Below are 17,598 nucleotides of genomic sequence, written 5' to 3' on the forward strand. Positions count from 1 at the left end.
TAGAAGTAAATTTGCTACTTATATATTTTACAGTAATTTATACTTATTTGTTGAATATATTTATTACATAAAATTACATAATTTTTCAACATATAAATATACATGTTTGTCTAATGCTTTTATATGTGTTAAAAATTTAATTTTACTATCTCTTAGTTTGTGAGCTAACAAAATGTTAAATAATTTTAACTCACAAACTACAGATAAAAAATGATTAATTTATAAAAAAACTTGACATATTAAAATCATAGCTCATCAATTTTTTTATAAATATATAGTGTAGAGTACAAATATATAACTAGATATTATTTAAACATTTTTTACGTCTAACAGATCTTTACACAAGTCCCTGCTAAACTTGTAAAATAAATCTGTCATACTACTAATATTTTAATGCCAAGCAGTAATTTCAATATAAAGATAAGAATTGTTTTGTGTTTAATTGAAAAATTAATTATTTATTTTGAATTTAATCTCAAATTAATAGCAACATAAAATATAATGCCAAAATTAATCAGTTTAGTAATTTTTTTATATATTGCGTTTTTATACTAAAAAGAAATAAATCCATCATGTAAGCCTTTAATTTTGTTTTTCCATACATTATAATTCTTGTTATGTTCCATTCATAACAAATCATACAATTGTGTAATTGTATTATGGGATTTATATACCACAAATTATTTACTGACAAAGAATATCTACCAATATGCAAATGTATTTTTGTGATTTCATTGACTAAAGAAGGATATAAATCATTCTACCTTAAAAAATTATTTTTAAGAAAACATATATTAACAGAGAATATATAAGATTATTTAAAATTATGAAAGATAATATGTTTCTTAGCAAACGTATGATATTCTTTTGAAATTTTTGTTGATCAAAATAAACAACATATATATTTTTCACTATACATATTATCTTCAAATACAATTATTTTCTAATTATACAAAGAAGCTTACATCATATAAATTGGGGTAGATATTCTTAGTATTAATTTTTTTTAGTGTATATTAAACTAATTTATCATAAAAATATAATGTCTTATTTTTTTTTCTCAAGTATACCATATAAGATAGTGATGTAATAATATTATAATTTATCGGTTTGTATAGAAAGTCTGTACATTAAAATAAAGAATGTTTTAAGTTATATATATACGCGGTAACCTTATATTAAGGGACTAATATAAATGGGGTGAAAATTCAAAAACAATTTCACGATGAATCCTCCTCGATAGTCCGAAATATGTTAAAGCGAGTGAGTCTTGATGAAGCAGATCCACAGTGTATGATTTATAAACTTTTGCATCTAATATCTGTGAATTTACATCGCAATCTGTAAACTTCACATTGCAAATAGGACATTCATTGAGTTTTTTCTCTTACAATTCATCTTTAATTGTTTATATTTTAATTTAATGTTTTAGCAAAGCATTTATTATTGAAGAATACCATTCGTATGCGTACGTGTGTATTTCTCTTTGAAAACACACATATACACGCGACATGCACACAAATATAGTTTATCATTTTTAAATTACATAATAATAATATGCAAAATTAAGGAAAGAAAATGGAAATCATTCAGAAAGATTTGACATATGTATGTCAAAAAATAGTGGGAAGACCTGGTTAAATATAAGTAATATTATGTTACACTGTACACCCTTTATATAATTTTATACTAGCACAGGCCAATGTGCAAGTTCAGCGTGCTATATTATACATGCTGATAACTATTCACAACCGAATGAGGAGACGAGTCGAAAGCTTAATTGATAAAAACCAGTAACAAAAAATGAATTATATTACACACTCCAGATTCATTCCTGATCTTTTTCTCTCTTTCCAACTAAAAAATAAATTCTCTATCTACAATCAATTTGTCCATAAAGGAACTAACAATCTTTAATATATATATCAATTCTTTCCTTTATTTTCTTTCCTTTTTCTTCGTGCAATTAAAATTCATTCATTTAGAATACTTAAAATTCATTCCTATTGTATCACTCTTATTTACTAGTTTAATGTTTTGATCAAAATATGGTTAATTTTTTTTCTCCTTTTCTCTTTTAAGCAAATATTTTAATCGGACGTCTATTATATTTTAACAGCAAGAGCCAGGAATAGTCGGCGTGTTTTCTAGATATCTGCATTCTAATTATGTTTATACAATGTAGTATTTACGTATATATAGAGTATTTTCGAATGCGGCGCGAATTCGAAATAATTTATATATATTCCTTTTTTTATATAAATATATCAAAGGATAAAGTTCTTTAACGATATTTGTTACGCTTCCTGATTGACGAATTATTTATGTACTTTTACGCATCTCTATTATCTCGCTGGCATGGTCGGCATTTTTTCAAGAAAGTCTTGCTCGATTACAGTCTCCAATTGTGTATTATTTATCGGCACGTACGTGTCGCATGTGGCGCGACTAAGACTCGAGAAAAAGTGATGCAAGTCTTGTAGAGAGCGAACGTTATTCGATGTCAGTAAAAGCTCTCCTGGGTTTCTTTTAGGTGGTGGACCTTCTGGTTTAAACTGAAAAAAAAGAATGAGAGAAAGATCAATAACAGTTTTTTTTCACGAAAAAGGAAAATCTTGTTCTCAAAACCAGTTAAATATATAACAAAAATATCTTATTAAAAAATATAAAAACTTAAAAAATAAAATACCTAATTAAAAAAATACCTAAAAACCTATTAAAAAGGAGTCTAATTAATAAAATTCGATTTTCCTTTAGAAAAAATTTACTATTTTTTGCAATTTTTAACATTTTTACATTCAATAATTATGAAACATTTTATCATTGTAACAAAAGATGTAAAGAATTTCGCATGCGATTAAGGAACAACGCTAAATAAAGATAAAAAATTGTTTGTAGCATTGAAAATACCGTATAATATTTACTACAATTGACTAAAGCTATGTAGAGTGTATTGGCTTAGTTGCAAAAACGAATGTATGTATATAACGATTTCTCATAGTACCAAAATAAATATTTCAGTGCTTTAGTGTATGTATATACACACACCGAATACCTGTGCGCGATTATTCTGTTCAATTTTATACACAGTCTGAGATATTAATCATACAAGTGTGATTAAAATAATCGAATCTTTTTGTTCATTTTCTTTAATCTAAGCTCTCAAAATATATCACAGCAGAAAATATTAAATTAAATAAAATTTTGTGCGTAATGATGTAATAGCAATGTCTTTAAATGGAACCTATATACGGAGTAGGGTCGCAATAATAATTGAGAATATATTCGTGCGATATAATCCTAGCACACAGTAGTTTGTGGATGTAGTTTATGGACGGTTCGCACAGAAGGAACTACAATGACTTGGCTGCAAATTTTACATTATTATATTCTATGTATCATAATGATTGTTACTGCACGTGAGTATTAAAACGATATATGTATGTGTGCGTGTATGATATTTATTCATCTTTATTAAAAAGTAACAGATTCATGTATCTTTTTTCTCCTTTTTTTTTGTCGTTTTTTTCTTACATTTCGTCTATGTATAGTCTGCATTTTCAGTTATATAGAGTGTTTTTCACTAAGTTCACTAAGTCCTTCTTAAAACTGCAATTTTTTTAAAATCAATTTTAAATCACATTAATTTTTAAAAATTTAATTAATTTTTTCTTAGTGTAAACCTTGAGCAAAATTTCATTGTTTAATACGCAATTTTAATTTACATATTTTTACACTTTTTCTTTCTTTGGAACTTATTTTATTTAAAACGTTCTTTATATTTTAAATCGCTCATAAATTCTAGAGTTATGGATATCTTGACATTCTTGTGAAAAAAATCAACTGATTCAAAGTTGACAATTCAAAGAAAGTGCGTCTATTAAAAAAAGAAACATCTTGTATATATTTATCTATAAATTATTCGTAAACATTTATGAAGCTAAGAACATTCTTTCTATTCCAATTTTATTTTCAATGCTTTAAATGGCTTTAATCAAAGTTAATTGCAATGCTACTTGACGAATATTAATGAAAACATGATTGCAGTGCAACGACCTTTTCTATCAAATTGATTTAATAAATTCAATTTCCTTTATTGAAATGTGTCATTTAATTTTTTATTCTGATGTTTTAAAACGTTGTTAAGATAATTTTTATATTTCTTATTTAAAAAATAATTTTAAATTCAAATTTAAAAAATTAAATTTGAATTTAAAATTTGAATTTAAAAATTTAAATATTTAAATTTTAAATTTAAATTTTTAAATTTAAATTTAAATTTTAAATTCAAATTTTTAAATTTAAATTTAAAAATTTGAATTTAAAATTTAAAAATTTGAATTTAAAATTTAAATTTAAATTTAAAAATTTGAATTTAAAATTTAAATTTAAATTTAAAAATTTGAATTTAAAATTTAAAAATTTAAATTTCAAATTTAAATTTAAAAATTTGAATTTAACATTTAAATTAAAAACTTAAAAAAAAAAAAAAAAAAAAGGAAACCAAGCGGGCTATAAACTACGATTTTTTGTAACATAAAAATGGTTATAAATCGGAAACGACTTATTTTTAAACCTATGTTTATATAGCTTTTTTTCCTTCTTTTGAGTTCCGAATCATTTCCCGAAGTACTGCGGGTGATTTTCCAGATATCCTGTATATTATATATTACTTGCATTAATTCTTATTATATTTTATTATATTCTTGTTATATTTTTATTATATTTTTTTATTATATTAATTTATAATATATTATGTATATTATATTAATTTTATTATTATACATTATATATGATTTATATTATATTAATATATTATTTAATGTTTGTTCTAGAATATAGGAGTGATTCCGAATATAATGATTTTGATTTCTATGAAGATTTATCAGCAGATTCAGGAGGTTCTGTTAAAAAACACAGTAACGTTGTTCAAGATGATTTTTATGTCGCAAATGTTTTCGACGACACAGAAAATTGGCACGACGCGTATCCCGACTCGAGTCTCCCTGCCTTCGGGAATAATGTCGATTCCTTTAAGAAGAAGAATCTACTTCGAAATAAGCAGTTTAACTGGTACAAATTGCCTGAGAAAATTTACAGATACACTAAGCATCGAATTCCCGGATACGATTATGATGAATTCGATTATATACATTCCAAAAGTTTTCACAAATGCGATGACAAATCAATCTGGACACATTGTCTTTGTCAATTTACGTGTTTGAAGCAAGACGTAGTAGACTGTTACACACCGTGCAGAAGCGGATGCGAGTGCAGAGAAGAATACGTTTTCGACGAGAAAACACAAAAATGCCTATTACCCGAGCAATGTTCGTCAGAAGACAATTATAATTACCAAATGTAATCGTTATATATATATATTGATATATAATATTTACAATATTCTTTCAATGAGCTTTGTAATTACTTCTTTTCATAATAATTGAGTATATAAAATGTGCCGAATAATTTACTGTGTTACAAAAGAGAGTTACAATCGAGAAAACTTACCTTATTATCCATCAATTTCGCTATTCTCGTAATATGTGGTACAAAGTCCGAGGATAAATTGTTGTTATCCATACATCCTGCTGCTGCATCTCCAACAAAGGCCCATTTATACCTATAAATCAGTAAAGCAATACATATTTAATTGTTCTTTAAATAAAATATGCATTGTTGTATATTGTATATCTTGTCTTCTCTACTTACATCTGAAATTGCGGTAATCTGTGTGCTGGCAACAGTAACGCGAGGTCTAGCAGCTTGGCGGCAGCTAGTTGCAGCTGCAACCAGTGAGGATGTCCGTGTGCCTGAAGTCCATTGCTGGCGTTAACAGCCCACGATGAATCCAAGGCTGATAGCAATTTAATATGCGAGCTGTGCACATGAATCCAAGTGATTTATGTTATTTAAATCAAACTCTCTTATAAACAATAGCAGAAAAATTGCATAATTGTTTTTAGACAAGGTACAACAAATAGATATAAAATCCCCAGAGCTAGATCAATGAAGAAGGTACATGATTGCTATTAATGTGATGTTTTCTGACACTCGATATTTTCGAACAGTGGTATAAAGTAAGTTCTGTTAAAGTATCTTTCTATATTAGTGAGTATGCATTCTACTATTGAATATGCATTTGATTCATGTTGCTTCAAGTATTTAGATACTGAAAAAGTACTTCTTACGTCACTGTACACTGTACGAGTGTTTTTACAACATTAACAGTATGCATATGCGTGTTATATGTACGTTACATGTTGGACCGTTAAATTACCTGCTATGACGACTGCTGTCCCAACACCATTCAAGTTACGGAGGCACCACAAATTCCACCAAATTGCGAGGATGCCGAAACAGAGAGCCAAAAACAGTACGATATTAGATAGTATCCATGTTAATGAGGGGAGGAGAGGGGACAGACAAATTTTATGCCAACATTCCATTACTTGACATTCTTATAGATACGAGATCTCGAGAAGTAAAATCGCCTCTCGCATTTCTCTTCTATATAACATTCATTGTTTATATTTTGAAAATGTTAGGCAGATTATCGAATTTGATATCGATTTCGAAATATTACTGTTCCAATCATGTCAGTATATTTACAGTAAGATCTTCATTGCAAAATTCTTCTTACTGTTTACAACCATTCTTTGAAAACCAAAATAACACATAGTTTTGAAATATAAAAACAAAATAATCTCTTGATACTTTAAAGAAAATAATAATCCCAATCGAGTATCGTAAATGGACATGCACATACGAAGCAATCAATAGTGTCCCATAAGCAAAAAAGCATAAAGCTCAAAAAAATTTGCATACCTGAACTCTTCGCTGTCCGTACTCAATTCTTGCTCGATATAAAGAAAGACTTGAACAAGCTCGCTAACTATGACTGGCCATAAGGATGTCGCGTGTTGCGGTGACATTCTTAATAGCAATACGCGAAAACATAGAAATACTTGTGCCTGGATAGATGGGATTACTTGAGGTAGGCGTAGACTATCTGCTAAACGTTCTGAAAACATAAAATAGTCAATACGTAGAAACAGTTGTATATGTTACAATCATAACAGTTTATAGTATAGTAATTTATTTTAGATATATTCTATAAACACTTTTCATATATTCACCTTGTATCTCTGGCATATATTTATGATACTGATCCATCTCGCTGCAAAGGATGACAAACGCCAATCGCTTTAAGAGTTGTGCTTTCTGCTCATACTCTTGTTCCTTTGAAGAAAATATACTGATCCCGCTGCCTTGAGCCATGGACACGCGATCTTTATGATGAAACAATCGTGTAATGTGTTAATTTTTAAATTGATCATCAGGCAAATGTATTGCAATATAATAAAAACGTGTGCATTACTCATTAAATCTCTGAAAGTAGTATTATCATGCGTCATCAAATTGTCTATTATAGTTCTCCAATATGGCAGACAGGACGGTGTCATTTGGAAGAAGGCCTGGTCAAGTAATAAGTCTAAAACATCTTTACGCCATGCTTTCCTGGTGTATTGATATCCCGACAAGGAAGCCAATAATTGAGAACATGCGGTGAATGAGGCGATATTTTTTATACTGTAAAATTAAATAAGTAAAATATTATTTTTTTCGTATGAATCGCCTTAAATTTATACAAAATTTTCATATCTAAATTCAATTTCTAAACTCACGTGTGATTTTTCAAATAAGGTGTAACATTATACATGAGATTTGTTAGTAGCGTTACCACACGCTCTTTTTCTTGCGAACCGTAACTGACATCCAACAACGGCGCGAGTATTTCCGCTAATACTGCTTGCGCTTGAACACTGTACGCCGCATTAGGTGGAGTTCCAGGTGTTACTGTAAGATAAAGTTTGCATTGAATATACAATAAGACAAATTTAGAAACTATTTGCAATTGCCACAGGTTGCACCAATAAAAACAAGAAAAAATAAAAATAGATAAAGTCTTATAACAGGAACAAACATTTGCCATGCCTTATGCTTTAAAAAAAATTTTTTAATCTGATATCTCTAATATTTACGAAATAAAATGCATATTTTACGCACCAGCACCATTTTTTCCGTCTTTACCTTCCGAAGAGCCTTCCACCACTTCGAATACGTCTTCTCGAACAGCTAAATTTCTTCTTAGCCACGTTGTTTGTTCTAGACATGCGCCAGCTATTTGCGAACATGATTCTATCAACTGAAACACATTTATTAATTAATGTAAATTTATGTATTATATGTAATATTGTAAAATATTATAATATTACATTAGTGTCATTGTGTTATTAACTACAAATCATAACACAAGATAATTACCTTTGCTGATACATCTTGCAAGTCTTTGATATCTTTCTTCTCTTGCATAGGCGGACACTTTTGTACATATTCGTTCAGTATAGCCAGCAAGAGAAATTGAGCAGGTGCTGTTAGCGATAGACCATCTTTCAATAAACTGAGTAGGGATGCCCAAGATTCGATAAGCGACTGCGATGTGTTGCTCTGCATATATATATAAAGTAATTCCAATACTGAGACTTCTAGTGAGAAATCCTGTTTGATTCCATGTATCGGCGGTGGCGTCTTCACTACCTGATGTACGGTATGCACCAAAGTGTCAATCGGCATAACGCGAATAGCGCTAACCAAATGAACCATTACTTGTTGATTAGGACAGGCTTCTGGAAGTGTCTGCATCGAAATAAATTTCTATTACATAAAATATTTTCCCCAAGACTATTATAATGTTATTAGTTGTGTCTAATTTCATTATCTTTTTTTTTTAATTACATAGATAATGTTGATTACCTTCTTTGATGCGGCGGACGGTTGGCGCCTTTCGTGCCAAGCAACTGCGACTGCAGCTAAAAAGTTGGCTCCATGGTGGAAAGAGATTGGAGATAAGAGTTCCAACAATTGATATTTAACTATTCTCGGACTACCCACCACACAACTGGCTTGTTCGCTACACATTATTATTAAAAAGAGTACATTATGTAATAATTATAAAGAGTACATTATGTAAATACTTTTCTTGACAAGAGAATGTAATAAAACACATACTTATCTTTCGTTGCTAGAACTGCTTGCCACAAGGCAGATAAGGATGCTATTATTCTTGGTAAATGACTTAATGCTGTTCTTCTAGCATGTTGTTGAAGTTCATTTGCGCCAGTTTTATCTTTTGCTGTGGATAAATCCTATGAAAAACATAAAAATTTTGTTACAACTCGAGAGACCAACTAAAATTAATGATTTCTATCAAATATTAAAATTTACAGCATATACTTTATCCAACTAACCGGAGAAAGTGGACTCGGCATAAAAACGTGTATAAGATTATTGAATATTTGTCCGGGATTAGCACCAGGAATTCCCGTTTGTATTGTACCGCTTAGCGGCTGATTAAACGAGAATCCAATTTGCTGAGAGGTATCTAATAGACAATAATGCAGCAAGTATGTCAAAGCCTCGAGATGTGTCACTGTGTAATCCGCAGGCAAACAGCATTCTATCGTGCTTATATCTTGTAACTTTGGCGCCGTTTCCTCGTTGATATAATATGACGCTAGATGTTCAATGTTACTGCATAGTTGATGAATAACTGATGTTACAACAGATGTTAAAGATGATCCCATAAAAGGGAGACTGGATGTAACAAGAGTTGTCCAATGTTGATGAAGATGCCTCATATGATCCTAAAATTTCATTGAATGCATAAATCATTTATTTGGTCAATGATCGATTCTTTGTTTAATAATCAGATCAATCCACACATACGACTTTATATATATATTTAGTATTCCCATAATTTATTGTTGTGATTAAATTCTAATAAAATAAAGAAATTGTAAAGAATTTAAAAAATAAAAGAATCATATAATAAATATTTTTATGATAATAATAAAATATATATATCATATAATAAATTTTGTAATACTATATCTTATTTTATTTTAAAATTTTGCAAAAGTATGCATAAGAGACTTAGAATCAATCTGGCAATATAATATATCGATAAGTAAACAAATTACATACGAGTTGCAGTGCACTAAGGATACTAGCGAGAAACATCGGTTGCTGCGGTATCGCTGCTCCAGAAATATATTTCAAACTGTTCCCGATTAAACTAGGCGGAGTCCGTGTCGGTGAACTTGGTATAGATGACGTTGTTGGATTAATTTCCTCTCCTTTCTGACTACTACACTGATGCTCCAACATAATTAACGCTAACAGTAATCTTGAAAAGTAATAAAGCAATTGTTACAAATAAAATTGCACGAGTGCGATTGAATCTAATTTTAATACTCATATAGATTTTGGATAGTTTTATCATAATGGCTTAGTGGTAAAAATGTTTCTATTGTAAATTTATTTATTGTATATATTTACCGTAATAATTGTATTTGGAAAGCTTCTGTATGATCGCTCGCTCTATATTTACATTTGTCAATATCGTTATCGATAAACGGATCATTAAACAATACGATTTCTTCGGTAAATGTGAAAACATCTTCATTTTCCTTATGAGCGTTCTTCATACTCATAACACTAGACACGAGACAGTGAAGAGCAACTTTTTGTACTTTACATTTAGTCAGCAGGTCGACTATGTAGCAACTGAAACCTTTCCCAGAATCGCGAACAATTGGGATTAACTCGGAAAATATTAGCGTCAGTAATTCTGTACTTGCAAGTTGCACCTGTGTAAAAAATAACAATTTTTGTCAAAACTAAAACAATATCCATTAAAACTTAAAAAGGAAAAGAGTAATAATTTTAATAAAATGATAAATTTAATAATTCAAAATGCAATTTTTGCAGATACACATAAATGATTTAAAGGGATAAAAAATATAAATTTATATAAATTTAAGATAAAACATACCTGGCGGTTACCCGCAATTTCCTCATATGTAAGTCTCATCTGTCCGAGATTTGGATAGTAACTTCTTGCAAAATACAGGCATACGCTTATCAGCACTTCGAGATACATACTACTCCTGTAAGCAGCTATAAATTCCGTGTTAGCTATATCACCGTGAAAGTTTCTGCCGAAAACACTTTTTCGATGCCTTGCCAATAGATTTAACAGCATTGTATTCTTCGTCGCATTCGACACACCGGTCGTTGCCGCGCAACATAGAAACATTCGCGTATTTGTCAAAAGTTCATTTCTGAGCGTGCGCAAAGCGTATAGAGTTCTAGCCGAATCGTATACTCCGCAATAGAGCAACATGTGGGAGTGAAGATTGTGAACACCCAGACCGGCATTTCGATTAGTTTTTGCGGGGTGCTGCGAAACTTCCTCCTATAAATAGAGAATCTCGTTGAAAAAATATTGTAATTCTTGTATCAAATATTGTGATTCTTATATCAAATATTATAATTCTTATATCTTTTTGCCAAATAAACTGATTGCAATTCTGACACAGGATAAATGATAACATTGTAAGAGATACTTACACTTTTCGGCGGTTCGGCGATATCGCACAATTGCATCGCGCGATCGAGCACCTCATTCAGAATTTCTTCGACTATACTGGTACTGCTGGAATTGCTAAAATACTCTTCCGCAGTGGTGCTGACGTCCAAATCGCCTTCATCATCGTCGTCCATCGTCCAACTGGGTACCTCTGCGCTTGCTTCGAAACTACCAATTTCATGATCATAATTCATATTAAATTCGTTCGTGCTATAATATCTGCCTTTTATGATAGTGCCCGCTATTTCCCTGGAACTGCCTGGCATCACAACAGGTTCCTTCTTCTGTTTGGGTTGTTTATTAGTTACTTCGGGACTACTTGAATCTAAGCTATTCGTTATAGAATCCAGAGACGAGTCAACGTCGTCGTTGAGCTTTTTGAAGCTACTCTTATCCTTCGCCTTTAAACTAGAGTTTGCCGATTCGAAAAGACTCTCGTCTAAACTGGCAGTAGAACCTTTATCGAAATCTATCTTTTTGAAACGGGTAGCATTCTTAAGCAATTCCGTCGTCAAATTCGCCTTGCGTATACTGGGCAACGAATCATCTTCTGTCAAGGAATCATTCGAATTTTCGTTACAATTGATCGAGAGAGGATTCACAAACACAGAAATCTTTCGATTGCCGGATATGCTAGGCGGCACCTCGAGTTCCTTCATAAACTGATTTCTTTCCGTAACATAGTGATTGCAATTATCACCAGTCGCTAATGTTGTCACTGCGAAAATCCGTTTTATTTTCACAGGATTTATCGTCTGTTTCTTTTTCTTGCCTTTCTTCCATTTTTTATCCTCATCCACGTTATCGCTCACGTGATATATCACATTGCCGTCAACCGAACTAATCGCGTAGATTTTCGCGGCACCTTCCGTGTCATCCTGAACTTCCGATTTTTCCTCCACCGGGTCGTTCTTCGTTAGGACGGTATTACTGTGTTGTATACTCACATGGAGGACGCTCATACGGCATGTGGATGGATCTAAAAGTATTGTCAGCAAGGGATCTATGACACGCGATATGTCGCCGCGCATCAAGGAATGTAGTAGCCATGATTGAGCTAATAGTTTTAACGGCGAGTTGTCCGCAAGTTGAAGATTGTCCAACATTTTTAATAAGGATCTAGAAAACAAAGAATAACCTGTTTCGTGAAATTTGTAATATTAATTAACTAAATTACAACAATTCTTTTACTTACTGGTCGAAAATTTTAAGACAGCCGCGCAGCCTTGGATTCGTTTCGATTTCTCGTCCTAAATGCCACAACGTAGCAAATCTACCGAATGCTTCGATTTTCTTTTCAGGATTCTCGGACGTGAGTGCAGATCCTATTAGATCCTCGACCGCGTCGCAAGAATTGTATAAAGCGTGATGCAATTCGTGCAATAGTTCCACGCAACGCATTCTAAACTTATGGGCAGGAAGTTCGCCCAAATGATGCCACAAGGAATGTGCCAATACCTTTTATATATTAAACAATTATTTTTTCAACATTTTATTTTCATCTCTCCTCAATTACATGTTGAATGTAAAAAAAATATTGCGAGAAAGATATTACATACCTGAAATACATTAGTATATTGCATCAAGTAAGTTATGTGCCATTGCTTCAATAACGGCACCATAATCACCGTCGTCACGCCTTCTCCGCTTTTTGGATGCGTCTCGACGTCGTTATGCGCTTTCAATAATGCCACCAAGTCTAATAATGTGGCAATACTCGTTAATTGTAATGCCGGTTGCTTCTGTAACCAGCAGGAACAGACTATTAAAACTTTCAACCAATCCGGAAGAACATGTTCGAACTTGGGTTCTTCCTCCACGAGTACATCGTCGCCGGGCAAAAAGTATTTTGGAAATGTAGACAACTCCACGAACAAACTGGACGCTATTTTCATGGCCTCGTTCCATTCCGAATGTGTTGCGATATCGAGGAACAGGTGAAAAATATCCAGGCACTTGGTATCCTCGGTTACAGATGCATCTTGACTAAAGAACCCAGAGTCCTCTGTGTTCAATCTGGAATTCAGCAGAAGTTCTAAGCAACGCATTCTCTCATCGAAACTCTTTCTCGGGCAAGATATCACCAAGTGATTAAACATATCTTGCACTGTTCTTTCCTTGCTAAGAATTCGATTGCTAATTAACTTGACATAAAATATTTCATATTGACGGAGGCACTTCTCTAACATAGAATGCTGTGCCTGAAATGCCGGAGATGGTCCCCTACATAAGGATCCTGTCGATCCCATTGGACTGACATTCGTCAAATGCTTTGACATGGTGGACAGTTTATTGTTCGAGGAAGAGGAACTTATTCTATCGATTTCGACGCAGCTCGTTTTAATATCGTCCATGCTTTTATTTCTCGGTAAAGATTTCGCATCCTCGCTCACCACGACCGATATGTTAGTACCATCAGCTTGTATGGTGTACGTGTCGGTTAACTTGGAAGTACTCTTACTCCCCTTCTTCTTCGATTTTTTCTCGTTCCTCTTAGTAGCGCCGCCAGAATTAGCTCTTCTTCTTGTACTCGGGCTTTTCTCCGCGAAAGAGGTACCGGATATATCGGGCTTATTCAACTTACTATCCGACTGACTTTTTTCCAAAGGAATCGTCGTCAGGGAATTATCGCTAGGAACTGTAATATTATTCAGAGAAGTGTCCACTTTGGTATCTACCTCGTACTTGTCTGCATGAGTCGTTATCATTGTCGGTTGTACCTTTGACAAAATCTTGGCGCACAATTTGAGACTTTTCGAGATCTCCATTGAAGACAAAATATTAATATGATGTAAAAGTTTACTGGTTATTTCATAAAATAAACCAGGGAGATGTTCAGACGGAGTATCTATGAATGCATCCAATGATACTGTCTCGAGTAAGAATTCCGTTAATATGCACACTTCCACTAAATTCGGCATTCCACTGCCAACCGTTTTTACAGCAACATCTATGGTAACTTGTGCCTTTGCTCTTGTGTTGCAGGCTTTCTCGAATAGATGTCCACAATGTATCCAAATGTACGATGGTTCCAAAGTCGAAAATAAGAGATTTGCAGATTTCACTACTTCATTTGTTTTTGGTATGTGATTCAGTGCAGACTGTTTACAGGCATTATAAAATGTCCTACAAATACAATGCACATTTAGAAGATATTTCTAGAAAAATTATTAGCATTATTTTTTTTGTAATCTATTAAACATATCCCATATTCACCTAAACACTTCAAATAGAATATCGTCCAAAATTACTGGTCCGATATCCACCTTATCAAGTAATGAAACAAGTATTCTATATGGCTTCAAATCCTGCGAATTTTCTTCACATACTTCTTTAAGCAGGTATTTTATTGCTTCGACTAGCATTTTTTTCGAATACATATCAAAATATGTTACAGAATCCTTCTTAGTGTCCACAGTTATGTGGTTCTTCTTTAAAATTGATGTACTTACTTCAGTACCCAATAACCAGGCAAACAAACGCCTATACGATAGAAAAATATATATATAGTAAGTAAAATACAGGTATTTTTTGAAAAAGAAAAAATATATATATATATGTATATATTTTGTGTCTTTCTTTACCTGTTTAAGCTCATATCTCTTCGCAATATAGTAACTAGAGCAGCTTTGATTAATAATATCATATCTTGATGCGTCAATTGACTGTTATGTATAGGAAAACCTATTAATAGAAAATCTAGTGCACTTCTTTGCACTAGCACCGAAGTGTCTTGTACTCCTGCACATAAGGCTGATACCTGATTTATAAATCAAAATATTAAAAGATCGATCTAGAGAATGTATTCAAAAATATATCTAATATTTAAAATATCAACTTTTTTCTCACCATAATTTTAATATTAGTACCCATAATGTATCTCTGTTCTTCCATTGGCAATTTCTTGTTGAAGTGTGCTAACACAAATGATATAGCAGGCAGGCGAATACCAGAATTTGAAGCTAAGCAATCCCAGAGACATGCATAAAAGTGTTCTGCACCCACGCCATCGCACACTTTCTCGAGTAAAGAATTCGTTCTGATAAAATAATACATATACTTATAAATATTTTTCTATATTGCAATATGAATCATTTATACATATATTATAACAAATGTATTCAAATTAATACATGAAAAAATGTCAAATAAAAATTTAGCCTCATATATAAAATGTTAATAATATAAATTACCTGTCAAAATGATCAGATCCATCTTCTAAACCTAAAAGGACACCGCTTAAAAAACCGCTTAATCCTGGCCTCAACCTTTCGCCAAGTGGCACAAAATGTGTTTCATATACCGTTAATAATGATGGTCTGACATTCATAGCAGCATGACCCAATAATGGAAACAGTCCTATTAAAGGAATAGATGAGAACATATAGAATGCATCAAAGTTGTCCATGTAATTATTTCTTTTATTTTCAATACATATGTATGTATATATATATATATATATATATATATATATATATACCTGCGCTATAGATGAATAGCTCATGACTGAGTCTATTAGTACCCATACACTTAAAGATAATGTCATATGTTTCTAAAGCTTTCAAATGAACACCAGATGGTAATGCTGGATGCATACATTGGGCTAGTCTCTTTGATATTTTAATTCTCCTTGGAATAACAGGAAACTTCATATGACTTAGCAACACCTTGTTAAGTTTTCCTAATGCAGAAATTAGATCTGCCCATTCGCTCGTATATTCAAAACTTTTTAGAGCCTTATCAACAGCATTCACATAGCTATGTAACAAATACAACATTTTACAATAAACTTTTCAATTATAGCTATGAAATAGACAAATATTAATATAGTTTTTGTAATACATAAAAATTAATGTTAAAGTTTGTAAATCTTAAATGATAATTTATGACTCTTAAATGATAATTTATATTCATTATTACACTTTACTTACACTCGATATTTCGAGTCCTTCATTAACTCGTATTCTTCTAGAGCGATGGAACCCATTGTTACTTGTATCGTAATACACTTTACAACTAAATAAACTATGTAATATTATCTTTCGGTATCACTTTACATGATTTCCCACAATTATTAATTTCAATTATATTTATTAAAATCAATCATTGCAAAGTTCCTTCTCATTTAAGCCACAGATGTTATCACGCAACACATCATATTTAGATAAGGAGATACCTCCCCCCAGTACCTAGAATTTATAATTATTATTATTATTCTATAAACTACACATACATATATATACTTATTCCTACAATCGTGTATATTTTTGTTCAATCTTCAGAATCCAATCTAATCATTCAGTATTTCTAAAAAACCGAAAATATTTTTCTTGAATTCGAAAAGAACGAAAATCACATTTTTTCTCGAATGATTGACCGTTTATAAAATATAATCGAATTGCAGTTCATGATTGTTCATCTATTTACACAGCCAATCTATGGAGTCGCTATCAGCTTGGTTATCTCGTCACGATATAGCCCCGCTTCCCGTCAAAATATTCAATAATAATTTACCGTTGACATGCCAATTATCTCTATTTCAAATTGCAATTTCTTTATAAAGGAGTCTCCACTAGAGAACTCTTGACTTTTGACACGTAGCCGATCGAGAGAACGGTACCCCAGCTGACCTCCAGCTGTCTCCAGCGAGAGAGTCGTTTGTCGAGAGACGCGCTTCCAATCGTGGTTCGATTTTCGAAATTCTTAAAACACTCGCTCGCACGAGAACATACACGATTTACCTTTAAACGTTGACATCTCGTACATATGCCATCGATGCAGATGGCAAAGATGATCATAGCATCGACACATATCAATTGAGATTGCACTCAGCACTCATTGTCAGCATTCGAAATACGTGGACCCACGCTTGTCACATACACACACATACACGCGCACAGTCAATCGTCACAATAATGTATACTATATCTATAGTTAGATAAATTTCGACAGGATCGAGCAGCGAATCAGGATCATTAAAACTTCTCTTCTTTCGTTAATATTTCCTCTACTCGCTCGATAAATGTGAATGATGCGTCGAACGATTGTGATGACGACAGAGGATGTTACGTGTACCGCGTGTGCATCGTGCGTATGCACTGTGC

The 17,598-nt window shown here is 32.1% G+C and overlaps 2 protein-coding genes across 8 annotated transcripts; one reads left to right on the forward strand and one right to left on the reverse strand.

Moving 5' to 3' along the window:
* Window positions 1-239: 239 nt before the first annotated feature.
* LOC145960687 (protein DOP1 homolog) lies at window positions 240-17,558 on the reverse strand. Of its 7 annotated transcripts, none has more exons than XM_083080309.1 (26): window positions 17,236-17,557; window positions 16,426-16,683; window positions 15,975-16,252; window positions 15,688-15,853; window positions 15,344-15,533; window positions 15,079-15,254; window positions 14,711-14,977; window positions 13,054-14,620; window positions 12,690-12,952; window positions 11,476-12,613; window positions 10,898-11,320; window positions 10,402-10,712; window positions 10,048-10,249; window positions 9,312-9,707; window positions 9,073-9,209; window positions 8,818-8,974; window positions 8,329-8,700; window positions 8,071-8,209; window positions 7,689-7,860; window positions 7,382-7,593; window positions 7,140-7,292; window positions 6,829-7,024; window positions 6,281-6,292; window positions 5,713-5,880; window positions 5,512-5,623; window positions 240-2,555 (listed from the first exon to the last, which is right to left on the reverse strand). In XM_083080309.1, exons 2-26 carry the CDS (start codon window positions 16,479-16,481, stop codon window positions 2,346-2,348), a joined length of 7,473 nt encoding a protein of 2,490 aa, XP_082936435.1. In that variant the 5' UTR covers window positions 16,482-16,683; window positions 17,236-17,557; the 3' UTR covers window positions 240-2,345. The 7 variants fall into 7 exon arrangements, with proteins under 7 accessions (XP_082936435.1, XP_082936430.1, XP_082936433.1 ...); XM_083080304.1 differs by having other exon boundaries at window positions 6,281-6,295; XM_083080307.1 differs by lacking the exon at window positions 17,236-17,557 and adding an exon at window positions 17,009-17,207 and having other exon boundaries at window positions 6,281-6,295.
* On the forward strand, window positions 2,843-5,691 carry LOC145960692 (uncharacterized). The gene is made up of 2 exons (XM_083080323.1): window positions 2,843-3,419; window positions 4,836-5,691. The coding sequence occupies exons 1-2, from the start codon at window positions 3,359-3,361 to the stop codon at window positions 5,363-5,365; spliced, it is 591 nt and encodes a 196-aa protein (XP_082936449.1). The 5' UTR covers window positions 2,843-3,358; the 3' UTR covers window positions 5,366-5,691.
* Window positions 17,559-17,598: the final 40 nt, after the last annotated feature.

This window comes from Camponotus vicinus, unplaced genomic scaffold (assembly GCF_025532165.1).
Source record: "Camponotus vicinus isolate PSW18456_S1 unplaced genomic scaffold, iyCamVici1.0 SCAF_10, whole genome shotgun sequence".
In the NCBI taxonomy this organism is placed as follows: domain Eukaryota; kingdom Metazoa; phylum Arthropoda; class Insecta; order Hymenoptera; family Formicidae; genus Camponotus; species Camponotus vicinus.